This window comes from Hemiscyllium ocellatum, chromosome 11 (genome assembly GCF_020745735.1).
Source record: "Hemiscyllium ocellatum isolate sHemOce1 chromosome 11, sHemOce1.pat.X.cur, whole genome shotgun sequence".
Classification (NCBI taxonomy): domain Eukaryota; kingdom Metazoa; phylum Chordata; class Chondrichthyes; order Orectolobiformes; family Hemiscylliidae; genus Hemiscyllium; species Hemiscyllium ocellatum.
In genome coordinates, this window is record NC_083411.1 from 38,151,256 (window position 1) to 38,168,584 (window position 17,329).

General features: G+C 40.8%; 1 protein-coding gene across 5 annotated transcripts in view; it reads right to left on the reverse strand.

The window, feature by feature from the left end:
• The window catches only part of LOC132820173 (V-set and immunoglobulin domain-containing protein 4-like), a 47,246-nt gene extending 35,067 nt beyond the window's left edge, over nt 1–12,179 (reverse strand). For all 5 annotated transcript variants that reach the window (XM_060832135.1, XM_060832134.1, XM_060832133.1 and 2 more), the window contains exon 1: nt 12,112–12,179. In XM_060832135.1, the coding sequence (XP_060688118.1) occupies nt 12,112–12,163 (52 nt within the window). In that variant the 5' untranslated portion in view covers nt 12,164–12,179. The remainder of the gene's footprint in view (nt 1–12,111) is intronic.
• Between the last annotated feature and the right edge of the window lie 5,150 nt (nt 12,180–17,329).

The window sequence follows — 17,329 nt, forward strand, 5'->3', positions numbered from 1 at the left end:
AGGTCTCATTGTACATTCCCCTCCAAATTTATGGCCATTCAGCTAATAAACCATCTTCCTACCTTTTGTTCCCAAAGTGGATAACCTCAGATGTATCCATATTATACCACATCTGCTAGGCATTTGCCCACTCACCCAGCTTGTTCAAATCACACAAGCATCTCTATGTCATCTTCACAGCTCACCCTCCTACTCACCTTTTTCAGCTGAAATTTTATTCTTTGTTTCCTCATCTAAATCATGGATATATTGTCAATACTCGATCTCTGCAGTATCCTACAAATGACTGACTGCCACTTGTGAAAAAAAATTATTCCTACTTTTTGTTTTTTTTGTCTGCCAACCAATTTTCTATCCATTTTAATGCATTATCCCCAATCCCATATTCTCCAATTGTACATGTTAATCTCTTGAATGGGAATTTGTCAAAAGCATTCTGAACATCCAAATAAACCTCATATAAGTGAGGTCCTCCTCATTAACTCTACCAACTACATCCTCAAAGAATTCCAGTGTATTTGTCAAGAAGGATTTCCATTTCATAAATTCATATAACAAGCAGAGTTGATGACGGGGAACCAGTAAATGTAGTGTATTTGGATTTCAAGAAGACATTCAGCAAGGTGTCACATAAAAGGTTATTACAGAAGATAGAAACTTAGAGCATTGGTGGTAACATATCAACATGGATTGAGAATTGGTTAACATGCAGAAAACAGAACATCAGGATCAATGGGTCATTTTCAGGTTGGAAAGACATACTCTCTATATTAGTTTCCATGCTGGTCATGTCTGGAGTTTCATACCAATGTTGTTCATACAGAGCATGCTGATTGAGTACAAATCTCTCACCCAGAAAACCAGAGTATGCATCGATGCTATGGGATGAATGAGGAAGATCTGTGAGAGCCTGAGTAAGAACATGAGGATGCTCTTCAAGCAGTTAGGGATGGTGGGCAGAATGGAGGTGGAAGGCCTCACCATCTACTGGAGTATCCTGAGAAGGGCTTCTGGAGGTTTGCATATGGTTCCTCCTCCAGCTTAAAATCATTCTTGCAATGGTCTTGAGGGAAATGAAAGCTTAGAATGAGAGATTTCCCTTCCCACCACTCCAATTTTCTGTTGGTGCTGAGTTGATATTCTCCTTACAATAAACACAAACATTCCATTTATCTTCCTAATTACTTGGTGAACCTGTGTTTTAATCTTTTGTGATTCAGAACACGTAGAATTCTCTGTAGCACAGAGTTGTAGTTTTATTTCATTTAAATAATAGAGCGCTTTTCTATTCTTCCTGCCAAAATGGAGAAATTCACATCTACCCACATTATATTCCATCTAGCAAATTTCTTGCTCATTCAAAAGGCACAGAATGGATGAAGCATTTATTCTTGGTACTGATTTCTATGGTAAGACAGAGGTGGCATGAAAGGAGATTTTGAAGAAGGCTCCAAGTCGATAGGGAGGTGGAGCCCTCAATATATGGTCAACCAGGAACAATCCAGTTGGGCTTGGCTGCATCAAATAGCCAATGCATCTTGGATATTGTGTATCTCCCTAAATCCCCTTCCTCCAAGAGTTACTCTTTGGTTGGCATTGGACTCTATACTGCAGGGCCTACGAGTTGAGGGTCAGTCTATTGGAGGCATTATTACTCAGCAGGTGTCTTCCAATTGGAATAACTCTACCCAATGAGGGTGGGCATGCAAAAGTGGCAGTCTCCACAACCTGGAGCTTACTTGAAGCTGAGAAACAGCAGAATATCAAGGATAACCAAGTGCCTGCTGACAGACTGTGACTACACAGGAGTGAAAACTTTCCCACAAGTCCACATATGCCTCACCTCTATTTCCCTCAATACACCAACAACTGATACAGAAGATAGCTTGAAGGATACAATCATATCACTCCTCCCTCCCCTTCCTAGACCTTTCCATTTCTATCTCGGGCGACCGAATCAACACGGACATTTACTATAAACCGACTGATTCCCACAGCCACCTAGACTACACCTACTCCCACCCTGCCCCCTGTAAAACCGCCATCCATATTCCCAATTCCTTCGGCTCCACCGCATCTGCTCCCAGGAGGACTAGTTCCAATACCGTACAACCCAGGTGGTCTCCTTCTTCAAATTTCCCCCCAGACGTGATCGGCGATGCCCTCCACCGCATCTCCTCCACTTACCACTCCTCCGCCCTTGAGCCCCGCCCCTCCAACCAGCACCAGGACAGAACCCCACTGGTTCTCACCTACCACCCCACCAACCTCCGCATACAGCGTATCATCCGCCGTCATTTCCGCCACCTCCAAACGGACCCCACCTCCAGGGATATATTTCCCTCCCCTCCCCTATCAGCATTCTGAAAAGACCACTCCCTCCGTGACTCCCTTGTCAGGTCCACACCCCCCACCAACCCAACCTTCACTCCCAGCACCTTCCCCTGCAACCGCAAGAAATGCAAAACTTGCGCCCACACCTCCTCCCTTGCTTCCCTCCAAGGCCCCAAGGGATCCTTCCATATCCGTCACAAATTCACCCGCACCTCCACACACATCATTTATTGCATCCGCTGCACCCGATGTGGCCTCCTCTATATTGGGGAGACAGGCCGCCTACTTGCGGAATGTTTCAAAGAACGCCTCTGGGGCACCCGGTCCAACCAACCCAACCACCCCATGGCTCAACACTTCAACTCCCCCTCCCACTCCACCAAGGACATGCAGGTCCTTGGACTCCTCCATCACCAGACCACAGCAACACGACGGTTGGAGGAAGAGCGCCTCATCTTCCGCCTAGGAACCCTCCAACCACAAGGGATGAACTCCGATTTCTCCTGTTTCCTCATTTCCCCTCCCCCCACCTTGTCTCTGTCAAATCCCTCGAACTCAGCACCACCTTCCTAATCTGCAATCTTCTTCCTGACCTCTCCGCCCCCACCCCACTCCGGCCTATCACCCTCACCTTGACCTCCTTCCACCTATCGCATCTCCAATGCCCCTCCCCCAAGTCCCTCCTCCCTACCTTTTATCTTAGCCTGCTGGACACACTTTACTCATTCCTGAAGAAGGGCTTATGCCCGAAACGTCGATTCTCCTGTTCCTTGGATGCTGCCTGACCTGCTGCGCTTTTCCAGCAACACATTTTCAGCTCTAATCTCCTCTGCAGTCCTCACTTTCTCCTCGAAGATATCACTGATTTAGACAATCATACCATTATATGTACGTGTGCTGGATGAAAAGTATGAAGACTCAAAACTCTTCTATGTTTCTCTTTCACTTCATTCTCTTTGGCTATCATGTTGGTGTTTCACATTAGCAACATCGGCTGTAAAATTGCTACTGCGATTCTTTATTTTCTTCTCATTGGTTATGCATAAACAACTATACAGGCAGTAAATTCTCTCAAAGAAAATAAAACTGTTGACTACCAATATATATCCATTTGTAGACACTCTTACCTCTTCTTCACCGTTTAGTTTCATCCAGCTTGGTTTCATCAGTAAATTTAGCTCCTATTCATTTGATCCATTCATCCAAGCCACAGATATATTTGATAAATAACTGAGGACCTAGCACAATTCGTTTAGGTTCTCCATTTATTATGCTTACCAACCCAAAAGTGACCGACTTATCCCTATACTCTGCTTCCTTTCAGCAATGATGGCAGATGGATTAGTGGGAAGAGGGACAGAGGTGCAGAGTACTTCAACAGACTTGGAACTGTTGACATCTAAAAGGGATCTTTATTAGAACACTCACTGATTTTTCATTATTTTTATTTTATTCTTTATCAATTTTGGGTTGGACCTGTGAACTGAAAACTGAGAGTGGAGAATGGCCTTTGGACTATGGGCAACAACTTGTGTTAAAACAGGGAGAGAGGACAAAAGATGTTTTTTTTTGCTTGCAAAGTCAGGCCTTGAAATTAATTGTAGATTGAAACTTGAACAAAAGGATTCTATAGACGCTTTGACACAGGAGAAAGCAGGATGCATATCCCGATAGCAAACGTTTGGCATTAACAAGGTCAGCACCTGGGAACTGGTTAAAGCAAGTCTGGGAGAGAACATATTCTCAAGCAAATGGCAGATATTGAATGGTAATTGGGACCTCATGGGTAGGCACAGTCAGACTGACAGGGTTAGGACAAGAGTTTTGGACTGGGATTCAGAATGTGCTTTTTGTGAGAAGGCGCTTAACTGTCAATGCTACAGCATGAAGATTTGAAAGCTCCCTCCCTAACCTCTATTATCAGTTATTGGAAGTTCAGAGAATAAAGACTAAGTATTACGGACTTCCTGAGTGTGGCGAAGTCAGCCAAGGAACAATCATATATGTCTGTAGAATATCAAGCCATAAAAACCACCAGTAATCTGCCCAACTTTGTTATTTTCTTTTAATTATCCCTCAACTCTTTTTTTTGCCTGTCTGCATTTTACGTGAGTGGAACTGAAAACAAAGATTTGAATCAGAGACATCAATTAGATTACTTCTGTGTTTAATTTTGCTCTGCTAAAGTACTAGTAATGAATTGTTACGTCTTTTGTTTAGACTACAGACCCAGTGTCTTGAATTGATTATTCAGAGTCTGGAATGGTTTTTCAAAAAGTCTGAAGAGGAACCATTGTGGCCAATTGAGGGTCTTTGAAGGGTTTAATTTTACTGCATTGTCAATATAGAGGTCGAAAGATTGATTCCATTTGGCTGTCTGACTCCACGTCATAACATCTGGGCATCCTTGTTCATAAGTTCATGACAGCTAACAGCAAGTATAGCTAGCAATTCAGGTGGTAAATGGTATGGTGGCCACGAACAGAAGACATGATTTGGAGATGCCGGTGTTGGACTGGAGTGCACAAAGTTAAAAATCACACAACGCCGCATTCTCCAGTGTTTTAAATGCATGGCTGAGGAGCTGGTGTATGGGAGAAGGATTCACATTTTTGGATCATTGGAATCTCTTTTGGGGTAGAAGTGACCTGTACAAGAAGGACGGATTGCACCTAAATTGGAAGGGGACTAATTTACTGGCAGGGAAATTTGCAAGAACTGCTTGGGAGGATTTAAACTAGTACGGTGAGGGGGTGGGACCCAGGGAGATAGTGAGGAAAGATATCAATCTGAGACGGGTACAGCTGAGAATAGAAGAGGGTCAAACAGTCAGGGCAGGCAGGAACAAGGTAGGACTAATAAATTAACGTGCATTTATTTCAATGCAAGGAGCCTAACAGGGAAGGCAGATGAACTCAGGGCATGGTTAGGAACATGGGACTGGGATATCATAGCAATTACAGAAACATGGCTCAGGGATGGGCAGGACTGGCAGCTTAATGTTCCAGGATACAAATGCTACAGGAAGGATAGAAAGGAAGGCAACAGAGGAAAGGGAGTGGCATTTTTGATAAGGGATAGCATTACAGCTGTGCTGAGGGAAGTTATTTGGGTGGAACTGAGAAATAAGAAAGGATGATTACCTTATTGGGATTGTATTATAGACCCCCTAATAGTCAGAGGGAAATTGAGAAACAAATTTGTAAGGAGATCTCAGCTATCTGTAAGAATAATAGGGTGGTTATGGTAGGGGATTTTAACTTTCCAAACATAGACTGGGACTGCCATAGTGTTAAAGGTTTAGATGGAGAGGAATTTGTTAAGTACAAGACAATTTTCTGATTCAGTACGTGGATGTACCTACTAGAGAAGATGCAAACTTTGACCTACTCTTGGGAAATAAGGCAGGGCAGGTGACTGAGATGTCAGTGGGGGAGCGACGATAATTCTATCCGTTTTAAAATAGTGATGGAAAAGGTTCGACCAGATCTAAAAGTTGAAGTTCTAAATTGGAGAAAGGCCAATTTTGATGGTATTAGGGACCCTTTCATTTTGGTATTCCAAAACTGATTGGAGGCAGATGTTCGCAGGTAAAAGGACGGCTGGAAAAAGGGAAGTCTTCAGAAATTAGATGACAAGAATCCAGAGAAAAGTACATTCTGGTCAGGGTGAAAGGGAAGGCTGGTAGGTATAGGGAATGCTGGATGACTAAAGAAATAGAGGGTTTAGTTAAGAAAAAGAAGGAAGCATATGTCAGGTATAGACAAGATAGATTGAGTGAATCCTTAGAAGAGTATAAAGGAAGTAGGAGTATACTTAAGAGGGAAATCAGGAGGGCAAAATGGAGACATGAGATAGCTTTGGCAAATAGAATTAAGAAGAATCCAAAGGGTTTTTTAAAATACATTAAGGACAAAAGGGTAACTAGGGAGAGAATAGGGCCCCTCAAAAATCAACAAGGTGGCCTTTGTGTGGAGCCACAGAAAATGGGGGAGATACTAAATCAATATTTTGCATCAGTATTTACTGTGGAAAAGGATGTGGAAGATAAAGACTGTAGGAAAATATATGGTGACATCTTGCAAAATGTCCAGATTACAGAGGAGGACGTGCTGGATGTCTTGAAACGGTTAGAGGTGGATAAATCTCCAGGACCTGATCAGGTGTACCAGAGAACTCTGTGGGAAGCTAGAGAAGTGATTGCTGGGCCTCTTGCTGAGTTATTTGTATTATCGATAGTCACAGGTGACGTGCCGGAAGACTGGGGATTGGCAAATTTGGTGCCATTGATTAAGAAGGGCGGTAAAGACAAGTCAGGGGACTATAGACCGGTGAATCTGACCTCGGTGGTGGGCAAGTCGTTGGAGGGAATCCTGAGGGACAGGATGTACATGTATTTGGAAAGCAAGGACTGATTAGGGATAGTCAACATGGGCGTGGGAGATCATGTCTCACAAACTTGATTTGAGATTTCTGAAGAAGTAACAAAGAAGATTGATGAGGATAGAGCAGTAGATGTGATCTATATGGACTTCAGTAAGGCATTCAACAAGGATCCCTATGTGAGACTGGTTAGCAAGGTTCAATCTCACGGAACACAGGGAGAACTAGCCATTTGGATACAGAACTGGCTCAAAGGTAGAAGACAGAGGGCGGTGGTGGAGGGTTGTTTTTCAGACTGGAGGCCTGTGACCAGTGGAGTGCCACAAGGATCGGTTCTGGGTCCTCTACTTTTTGTCATTTACATAAATGATTTGGATGCGAACATAAGAGGTATAGTTAGTAAGTTCGCAGATGACACCAAAATTGGAGGTGTAGTGAACAGCAAAGAGGATTACCTCAGATTACAACAGGATCTGGACCAGAAATTTCTAAAATTCTTAAATTGTTTAAAGATAGATACAGCAAGGACATTTCCCCTAGCTGGTGGATCTCGAACAAGGAGGAACAGCTTCAAAAGAAGGGGAAAGCCATTTAGGACAGAGATGAAGATAAATTTCTTCAAAGCAGACTTTTGGAGCCTTCTACCCCAGAGGGCTGTGAAAGCTCAACCATTGAGGATCTTCAAGACAATCAATAGATTTCTAAACACTAATGGAATCAAGGAATATTGGGATAGCTCGAGTAAACAACATTAAAATGGATGATCAGCCATAATCTAGAATGGCACAATGGGCTTAAGGGACTGAATGGCCTACTCATGTTCATTTTTCTAGTTCAAAAAAAATCATTTCTTTTCACAAAATCACCTGATTATATTATGAGTTTCTATGTATCCAGCCAAAATTTCCTTAATAATGGCCTCCAGCAATTTTCCAATGACAGATGTCAGCTTAACTGACCTTTGGTTTCCAGCCTTCTGTCTCCTTTCATTTTTTGAGCAGGTGTTACTTTGCAAATCTCCTATGTACTGGGACCCTTTCAGAATCCAAGACATTTCAGAAGACTGCACCCAAATCATTTATTATCTTTACAGTCACTTCTTTAAAACCCTGCAAATAATACAAGTCATAATGATTTCCAACTAGAATGATGGTGACATGGATACACCCAAAGTTGGACAAGTAAGCAAAGTGATAAACTGCACATTGCATCATCATCACACTTAAATTTTATTTCTACTCAGCATTAAGAACAGCGAGATGAAACTTTCATCCGCTGCTACTCAATAGCAACATAAATACAAAGTCTACAGGGCAAACAGGAAACTGCTAACTTACATTGCAGTCTGCAGCTGGATGACAGAGGTTGGACTGTTCCGAACTGAAGGCAAAGGACTCTTGTGCATGTGCACAGAGGTTCAGTGCCAAACTATCATCATTGAATTCACGGAGGCTAATCAAAGAACTGACCTTAGGCTAAACATCAAGAAGATTAAAAGGTCCTCTATCAGCCTGCTCATGCCAGTCCTGCAATGCATTGGAGATGTGGACAATGAACAGCTGGCATTGCAAATCACAGAGAAATATCACTTGCAAAGCCTCTGCAAAACGCTGCAAATCCACTGGCAGGAAATTCACTCCAGTATCAGTGACGTCTCTCAGGTCAACATTTCCTGCATTCAAGCGCTGGCTATAATTAATCTGCTGCATAGGGTGGGCCACAATGTCCACATACATGACATAAGACAACAAGCTCTTTACTCCAAGCTTTGTCATGGTTAGCTGTTACCAACAGGGCAGTGGAAACACATCAAGAACATTTTTAAAGTCTCCCCGTCACTTCTGTCACTGACACTGCACAAACAGGTTCCTGTAGAGATCACTAATGCCCTGAATCCTTATGCTGAGGCTATGTCCCAAGCTGCCAGTAGGTCATTAGAAATGTTGAACCAGACATGGACAAATGCATCAAGAAAGACACTGATAAACCAGGAACAGTGACGTTCATCCTTAACACAGAAGAAAAAAAAACCTCATCTTCCTCCTGGCCACTTTCCAACCATCCCACCACCAAAAACTGCAGGTGAATTATCTGTCCATTCAAATTAAAGTAATCAGGGGTATAAGGACAAACCCAATTGTCTTCACCTTATGTCCATTGCAATTTAACAGATGCGCTGGACAGCAAATAGGAACTGAAACAATAACAGCATTCTGTTGCTGTTAATTTAAACAGCATTTGCCTCTCAGTTTAGCACAGAGAACAAAATCGACTTGGCCCCAACTTGCACTTTGTTTGCCTCATGCAGTAATCACATGAAGTACTGGGGCTAGAGGAAATGTGATTCAACAGTACTTTGGAAATCAAATCCCTTTTGACCATCATTGACTTGACTGTAGAAACAGAGATAATTTATCCTATACTGCCAACAAAAATTTAAAAATCTAATTCAGAAAAGGTAACTTTGCATGATGCTGGTAAATGGTGATTAATTCAGGAAATTCAATACTCTACTTCTTATCTCATCATAGCATTCTGTTTCCTTTGAACCAATGTGGCGTTCCTTATCCATTTCTCAGAAGTCTTTTCTTTATCCTTTCAGTCACAAACTCTCAAACCACAACTCTGTCCATTTTTTTATTCCAAGATAAATGCCATTCAACTCTGGACCTAAACCTCCATCTCACAAATGTCAAAGTCAGCAAATCTATCTGGATTCACTTAGACAATGGAAGCTCTGCCACTTGGTATCTTCTCCATAAACATGTCAAGAAAAAGTGCTGCACTTTCCCAAATGCACTTGATGATGAAACAATACTGTATTATATTTCATAACTTTAGGCTGAATGTTATATTTTATCGGCTAAAAGTTGTAAAGTTTTTGTTTCGAGGGCACTTCTACAAGGTGTCGCAAGTTGTCTAGTCATTTTTTGGCCAACTAAACTTAATTATGTACCACTCCCCCACAGTGTCTCTCATGTCCAATTTCCACACCATTTTACCATATGTGGTTTGTAGAACAACTTGGTATTCACTAGATATTCTAGAATTCACCGTCATCCCTTGTGCCTTCACTGCCTTTTAAAGCCTGTTGTGCACCTGTCTGGAGCTGCCCAGTATAGCAGCTGACATTTGCCCCAGAAACACAGACAGGTGGAAACAGCACCCCACATTGTAGGCACGTTCCTAGAGATCCTGATGAACAGGGTGGCATTATGGGACTTCCTCTCTCATGATGCCAGATCATGCCAATCCAGTCAGAGTTTGCCACCCAGCTCAGTGCAGTCTTCACCATCTGGAAGAGAGCCCAACTCTGTAGGAATTAAGTAAATATCATTCTCCAAACACCAAGCTAAGTTGCAATGTTTTCTCTCTGATACCTCACACTCTTTCTGACAACGTATCTACCCTCCAAAAAGGCTCATTTTCTACCATTCTCACTACTGCCTACAACATCTTCCCCACTCGATCTAATCAACCTATTACCCTGATATCACTAACCCTGCATGCCCCCTGTGTTGCCTAGTTACTCCCTTGGGACACCTCCCTATTTTCACCTACAGTAATGCTATGCCACTCCTGTAATACCCTGCCTCTCTCATTCTATCAGGAAATCAGATCACAATAGGCCAGAAAAAGTCAAAACAGGCAAGTTTCTGCCTGTTTTTCTGCTCCTCTGCCCACATAAGCAGAGGACCTTGACACTGACTGTCCAAACTGTCCTTGGACTCATTTTGGGAGTTGCCCTTGACTTACTGAGCCAAGAATTAATGAACGAAAGGTATGCCACTTGGCTTGACTAAGGCCTGCTGACAATTATGGCAAACTCCCCGGCTTTGTTATTGCATGGCAATACAGCAGTAATATGAGTAAAAAGTGAGGTCTGCAGATGCTGGAGATCAGAGCTGAAAATGTGTTGCTGGTTAAAGCACAGCAGGTTAGGCAGTGTTCCTTGGATGCTGCCTAATCTGCTGTGCTTTAACCAGCAACACATTTTCAGCAGTAATATGAGTCTGGGTATCTCTGGCTGTGGGGCAAAGTGCAAAAATGCAAAGCACAGATGCTGTAAGCATTCAGGTAATCCCAAAGGAACAAGCACTTTCAGAGTGAATGAAGATCCCAGAGATGTAAATGGTCCAATCCATGAGTTGCGTTCATGACTATGAGTGCCTAGTGTCCCTGCTGCAGCATTAGAATGATACCTGTCAGAATATTCTGCCCTTCGGTGCTGCACTATCAGTGGATTGAAAACATGCTTTAATGGTTCTTATAGGCTGGCACATACCAAAGTACCAATCTCCTTGGATATGGGATGCACGTGGCTGGTGCCCAAGAAGCATGCCCAGGGACGTTGGCATTTTGTTTCCAATATGGCGATGGCTCAAAATAAATGACTAGCTGAAACTGCCAGCTAGTTGTTTCTGTTGTTTTGCTGAGATTTCCCAACATTGCACTTCATTAGGGAGCGTGGTAAGATGAATATTAATGAGGTGAGTTGGGATTTTAAAAAGGTGTTTCATAAGCAATTATCACCATCCACTAGTACTTCACTGCTGTTTAGCGAGAATATTACCATGCTACTTGTAGAAAGCATTAAAGATGGCATGAATTGCTCCTAATGTTGAAAATTGGACTTGCCATATATTTCACCATAGCCCACATTGCTCAGATTCCTATTAATTCCATCCTCTGATTTTAAACCATTCTAGTATTAAACAATTATTTCCAGGAACAGTTGTGCTTGTCTCACTAGTTTGCAGCTCAAAGTGCACTGAACGCAAACATCAAGATCTTATTCAATAAAAGGTCATTTCGCCAACAACCTGGAGATTCTGCAGAATTATTACGGTCAGTGAAAGAAACACGCTGCAACAACATTGATGATACGCTATCATAAGATCTTCCACCTAATGGATATCATCAATGTGACTATTCAAACATGAGCTCAAATAGCATTAGGGTCAGCATAACCAAGCCCAATTCAATTCTCTCACAACACTCACTTAAGAGGTCGAACGCAAACAGATATACCCACATCTAGCTGCGAGGTTAACTACTGGCCAAGGTTAATCATTGTGTCCCTACACATTTAGCTAAGATCAGCTTAGTTTATATATTGTTGAGATTGGGCACCTTCAAGAATAATTCAGTAGAAAACCACGTAATAATTTCATTGCAGGAGCTATGACATAAAATTGCTATTCTTGTATATTTTGTACATTTTTCCTTTTCAGAAAAAGTAGAAATAACAACCTCCAAACACATAATTAGCTTGTTTGTGGACTGATTTGAAACTTGGCATTGAAAATTCAAAGGTATAAACAAAACTTCACAAATATTTTATGATCAAACATTTGTTTTTCAAGAAAGGAGTAAGATGAAATTAGCACTTACTGAAATCCAGGAACAAAAACAATGCCAACCACCAACACACTTGCTTCTCCATGTCGAATCTAATTTTATTAAAGTCAGTTAAGAAACACTTCCTTTTAGTTCTGCTATGAATCAGAGTCAGCGTCATTACTACACTATAGGAGGTGGCCATTTCGTGCATCAATCCATACCATTTGTCTGAAGAGAGCATTTGCTGTATTCCCCCTCTATCCCTTGGAGGCTATGTCCCTCCAAGGCTCATCCAATCTTCTTTTAAAATCATGGATCAACACTTTTCCACATCCTCTCAGACAGCAAATTTCAGATTATCTCAGTTATGTATATTCTGTGATAATAAAACAATGACAGTATATCTTGGGCAGCTTACTGGTGGACACAAGCATAAACAAAGATATGTTACGCTATGGCTTAGAGAGTAGTGAAAATGAAGTTGTTTCTGCATTGTAAGTGCAATTACCATTTGGAAAGTAAATCACACTTAATCCAGTCAGTAGCCTGACCTTAGGATTTGAAATGCTATATTCAATGCTTATCAACATGTTTCAAGTCACTGCAAGCAGTGAAAAAAGTCAATTAAGAGGCTCAATTTAATTTACTTCAACTTGATGCAAGCCAAAGATACTAATTTGTCACCTGCTCACCCATATATAAAAATGGACCTTCTGGAATTGCAACACAGTCCTTTGGAAATTTCTAAGTTAATAAAATGCACTTGCTTATTACAGTAGGTAAAGCTGTTATTTTGAAATGTTTCCGATAAATGCAATGCTCTCTGTGCATGCTGGTGTTTGCTGCTTTGAATTGCTACACTATTTCGCAATCCCATTACCATAACATTTGTCATTCTATTAGCAGTAAAGATGGACAATTGAGTATTTCATGACAGTCTTGAAGCACAGAAAGACATCTGAGAACATTTTTGTCAAAAAGAAAGGCAGTTTCAGGGTACCTCATTCATTTGATCCTCTCTTTCAAGCTAAACCACAAGAGGTGAACAAACCCACATGAAATTGTCCAAATAGATTTTTTAAACACTTCAAAGAATATGATGGACACCTAAAAGTTGAGGATTAAATTGAACTGTCTTGAATCTTGAAGCAATAGACTTGTCAATGAGAAAGGTATTCTAAGCGGATGCTTTTGTTAAAAAAAAGAGTTCAAGGGATTCAAGAACAAGTATATTATGAATTCTTACTTGTGACTGATGTTACAATCAGCTGGAGATGGAATATCTTGTTTCTTTTCACACTTCAAATTTTATAGTAACAAGGGTTTGACTGTAAATAAAAGATTGTACTTGCCAAATCAGGGTGCATTTCTGTTTGCAGGCACCAGCTATTACATATGTAAGGTAGCAATAAAGGATTTCTTGGGTCACCATCCGGGTAAAAATATTTAAAATATTAAAACTATTAAAAATGAAAAACACATTCCTGACTTTTACAACTCACGTGTACATAGACTCAAAACAAAGACACTGAAATGGGTTACAGAGTACAGGAGGTTAATTTTGGCTAAAGTTCAGTTTAAAATAACTAAGGGTTACTGGATTCTATCTGGTTATTGGTCTGGCTACAGCTATCCAAATGCTTTGGTTCTCAGCTAGCTGTTTGGAGATACAGCTGACCTTCAGGAATCAATCTTGTGAAAAAGGTCTTCTTTAAAAAGTTGCCTTCTTCAGGAATGTAGACACATTAAAACATGGCAGATATGCTGCTGTCTTCAATGTGATCTAGAACAACAGTTTCTTTTCACAGCTGCTACTAGTATTCTGCAATTCCATTGGAAGAGGGGATGAAGGGGGGCACAGTCACTCAGTGGTTATCATTGTTGCCTCTCAGTGCCAGGGACCTGGGTTCAATTCGAGACTTGGGCAAGTGTTGGTGTCAAGTTTGTACATTCTGTGTCTGCGTGGGTTTCCTCCAGGTGCTCCTGTTTCATAGAACATAACCCTTGATGTTGCACTGAGCTTTCCTCCCACAATCCAAAGATGTGCAGGTTAAGTGGATTGGCTATGGTAAGTTGCCCTCGGTATCCAGGGATGTTCAAGCTAGGTGGATCAGCCATGGGAAGTGCAGGGTTACAGAAGTAGGATGGGAGGTGAGTCTGGGTGGAATGTCCTTCAGAGGGATGGTGTGAACTTGATGGCGCGAATGCCGTGCCTCCACACTGTAGAGATTCCATGATTCACATGCATATACAAAGCTTGGTTAGTTTCATGATAGTTCAAAAGTCCACTTGATATTCCAAAAGACAGCATGCAATACTTCTCATCTTCATATTCATTTTAACAAAATCATGTTTTTTTTGTTCTGGCAATTATATTCTGAATTGTTTATTTCTCAATTTTGCAAAATCAAGAATCAAGATATCCAAGGGGTTATTGTCTTTAGTGGTGACTTAATATTGATGCTTAATCTCTATTCCAAATGGAGTAAAACTCAAATTTCACAATGATGCAAATTGCACCTTTTTAAGATTCAGTCAGTGCGCTTCTTTTGGTTAAAAACCATCCTTTTAAGAATTCCAACATCCGTCTCCAGCTTATGAATCAACTGGGATTTTATATTTCTCTATTGGAATACACTCTATAAAAAGAAATTCTTCTGATAAGTCATCCAAGACCAAGTCTACAGGTTTTATGGATATGATCTCCAGGCATATCATTGTTAACCATTTCAATTAACGTGAAATCAAACTGCAGCCAATCCAATATTTTAAATTTTGATTCACTATTCTTTAACTTAGCATTTATTCAAGTTGATGACTTATTTATGATGGATACCTTCTGCTATGAATTCAAATCTCATCACCACAATGGTATAAATTAAATTCACCAGATATTACATCTGTTATACAATGTTAGGTGGCATTAATAATGATGAACACAAAACTATCAGCTCATCATAAAAAATCTAGTTCGCTAACACACGTGCCACAATCGTTACAAACAAATGCCATGTCTACCAATAAGAAAGGCTTAAAACGTAAGTGATAGACAAAATGAAAGACACTTATTTAAGAACACGTGCAAATCAAATATTTCAGGAAAGATGCGTTGTTGCACAAGGTTTGTGTCATCGTTAGTTTCAAGTCAGCAAAAATACTTCCGATTGTATAACAAATAAATTCCACTTTGTTCAATCTGTCTTCTAATACATCACATCATATAATGGTGATCACATTAGTCTCTGGTTTAGTCTCCATTTATGCTGATTTCATCAAGGTGATTTAGACGGTTTCAATACCTTTGGGCAAGAAAACGTGAAACAAATTTAGAATTCCTAACCCTGAAAGCCATCCACCAACCCTCTACTTGAAATATTTATTGTGAACATTAGGTAATGAAGCTAATGTCATATAGCCTGCTGGCTCATTGCCCATGCTATTTTAGACTTGCTGACGTCTTTTATTCCCCCCACTCCTGTACTAAGAAACCTAATTGTGCAATGTCCCAGCTGCTAGGGATCAGATGACAATAGTATGTGGGGACAGTTTGCTCTGAGATAACAATGTAGACAAAGTACATGACCCCCTCATTCAAAAAACAGAACATGATATGACCCTAGTCATGAACTTTGAAAAATTAACAAATAACAAAAAAGACAAAGATATCATAAAAAAGTCTGTTTAAAACTATGAAACTAAATTAGTAAAGCTTTCAAATAAATGGGGTAGATATTGGCTTTCAATTGTAAAAGTTAAACATCACAACATCAGGTTATAGTCTAACAGGTTTATATGAAAGTACAAGCTTTTGGAGCACTGCTCCTTCATCAGGTAGCGAGTGGGGCAGGATCATAGAACAAATAATTAAAAGATCAAAGTATCATACAACTGATGCAATGTCCTGAACAAACCTAGATTGCTGTTTAGTCTTTAATCATATAGAATAAGGATGTAGGTTTCAGTTGATTAATACGTAAATCCCAGAATGTCTTTCAAGTGACAGCCCTGAGATAACCTAAGGTTTTATTGGTATATATAAAAAAAGGACATCTCAGCTCAGTCAATGCATTAAAAGGTATGAGGTCAGAGTCTGTCTGTAGCCCAACCTCGAGTAGAACCAGTCTGACTCAAGGTTAGGATATAGTCAGACTCTAACCTCAAACCTGTCATGCACTGTCTGAGCTGAGACTTCAACTTTTTTTTAAAACCTTAAGTTGCCTGTGACTTGAAGGAAATTCTGGGATTTACATCTTAATCGATCGAAACCTACATCCCCATTCTAAGTGATTAAAGACTTAACAGCAATCTAGGTTTGTTCAATACATCGCATCAGTTGTGTGACACTTTTGTCTTTTACTTTAATTATCTGCCCCACTAGCTACCTGACGAAGGAGGAACACTCCAAAAGATTGTACTTTCAAATTAACCTTTTGGACTATAATTTTATCCACCCCAGTCCAATTCTGGCACTTCCACAATATGGCTGCAATAGTAATGCTCGTGGATCAACTGCCCATTGGAAAGAAAGATCTGTATAATACTTTTCGTTTATTCTCAGTCAATCCAAGATATCAGCATTGCTCAGCAACAGCAAAGTACTACAGCAGCTTAACTAATGAGGAGCCAGGACTATTGCTATAGCCTTGGTTCATAACATTTTGCAATGCAGATTGAGGCCAAAAACAGGTCCAATGAAATCTTGGCAAGAATTTAACATTCACGCCTGCTCGGCCCAAGTTATTCTGAGGCTAAATCTCATTTACGTACATCTAGAGAGCTACTCATACCAAACTAGCAAGTCAATGAAGTTTGACAGTTGTGGAGAGCTTAAAATTGTTGGACCTCTATGCCAAGCCAGCCACCAGCCTACTGACAAATGACAATGGGATGGCAACATCAGGAAAACCAAGCACATTTGCAGCAAGCCATAACAGTTTTGCTGAGCAAGGAGAAACATTACTGCTCCTCCTGGGTCCACAGAGATGAAGAACCAAAATAATGGAGATTTTCCTTCAAAACCTATCTGCAGAATTCCCTCAACACTGCTGATTAAACTACTCATTGTTGTTTCAAGGTTACTCAGGCAAATAAAGAAATTTTAAAAACTCAGATGCACTACTGAATAGTGACCTCTGCTTCCCCATCATTCCAGCAACATAACCTGACCCAGCAATCCCTGGACACATGTCCAAAATCACCAGTCCAACCCAACACAGCACCAAACCCCCAATTATCCAAGTCTGGCCCTACCAGACTTGAGACTTCCTGG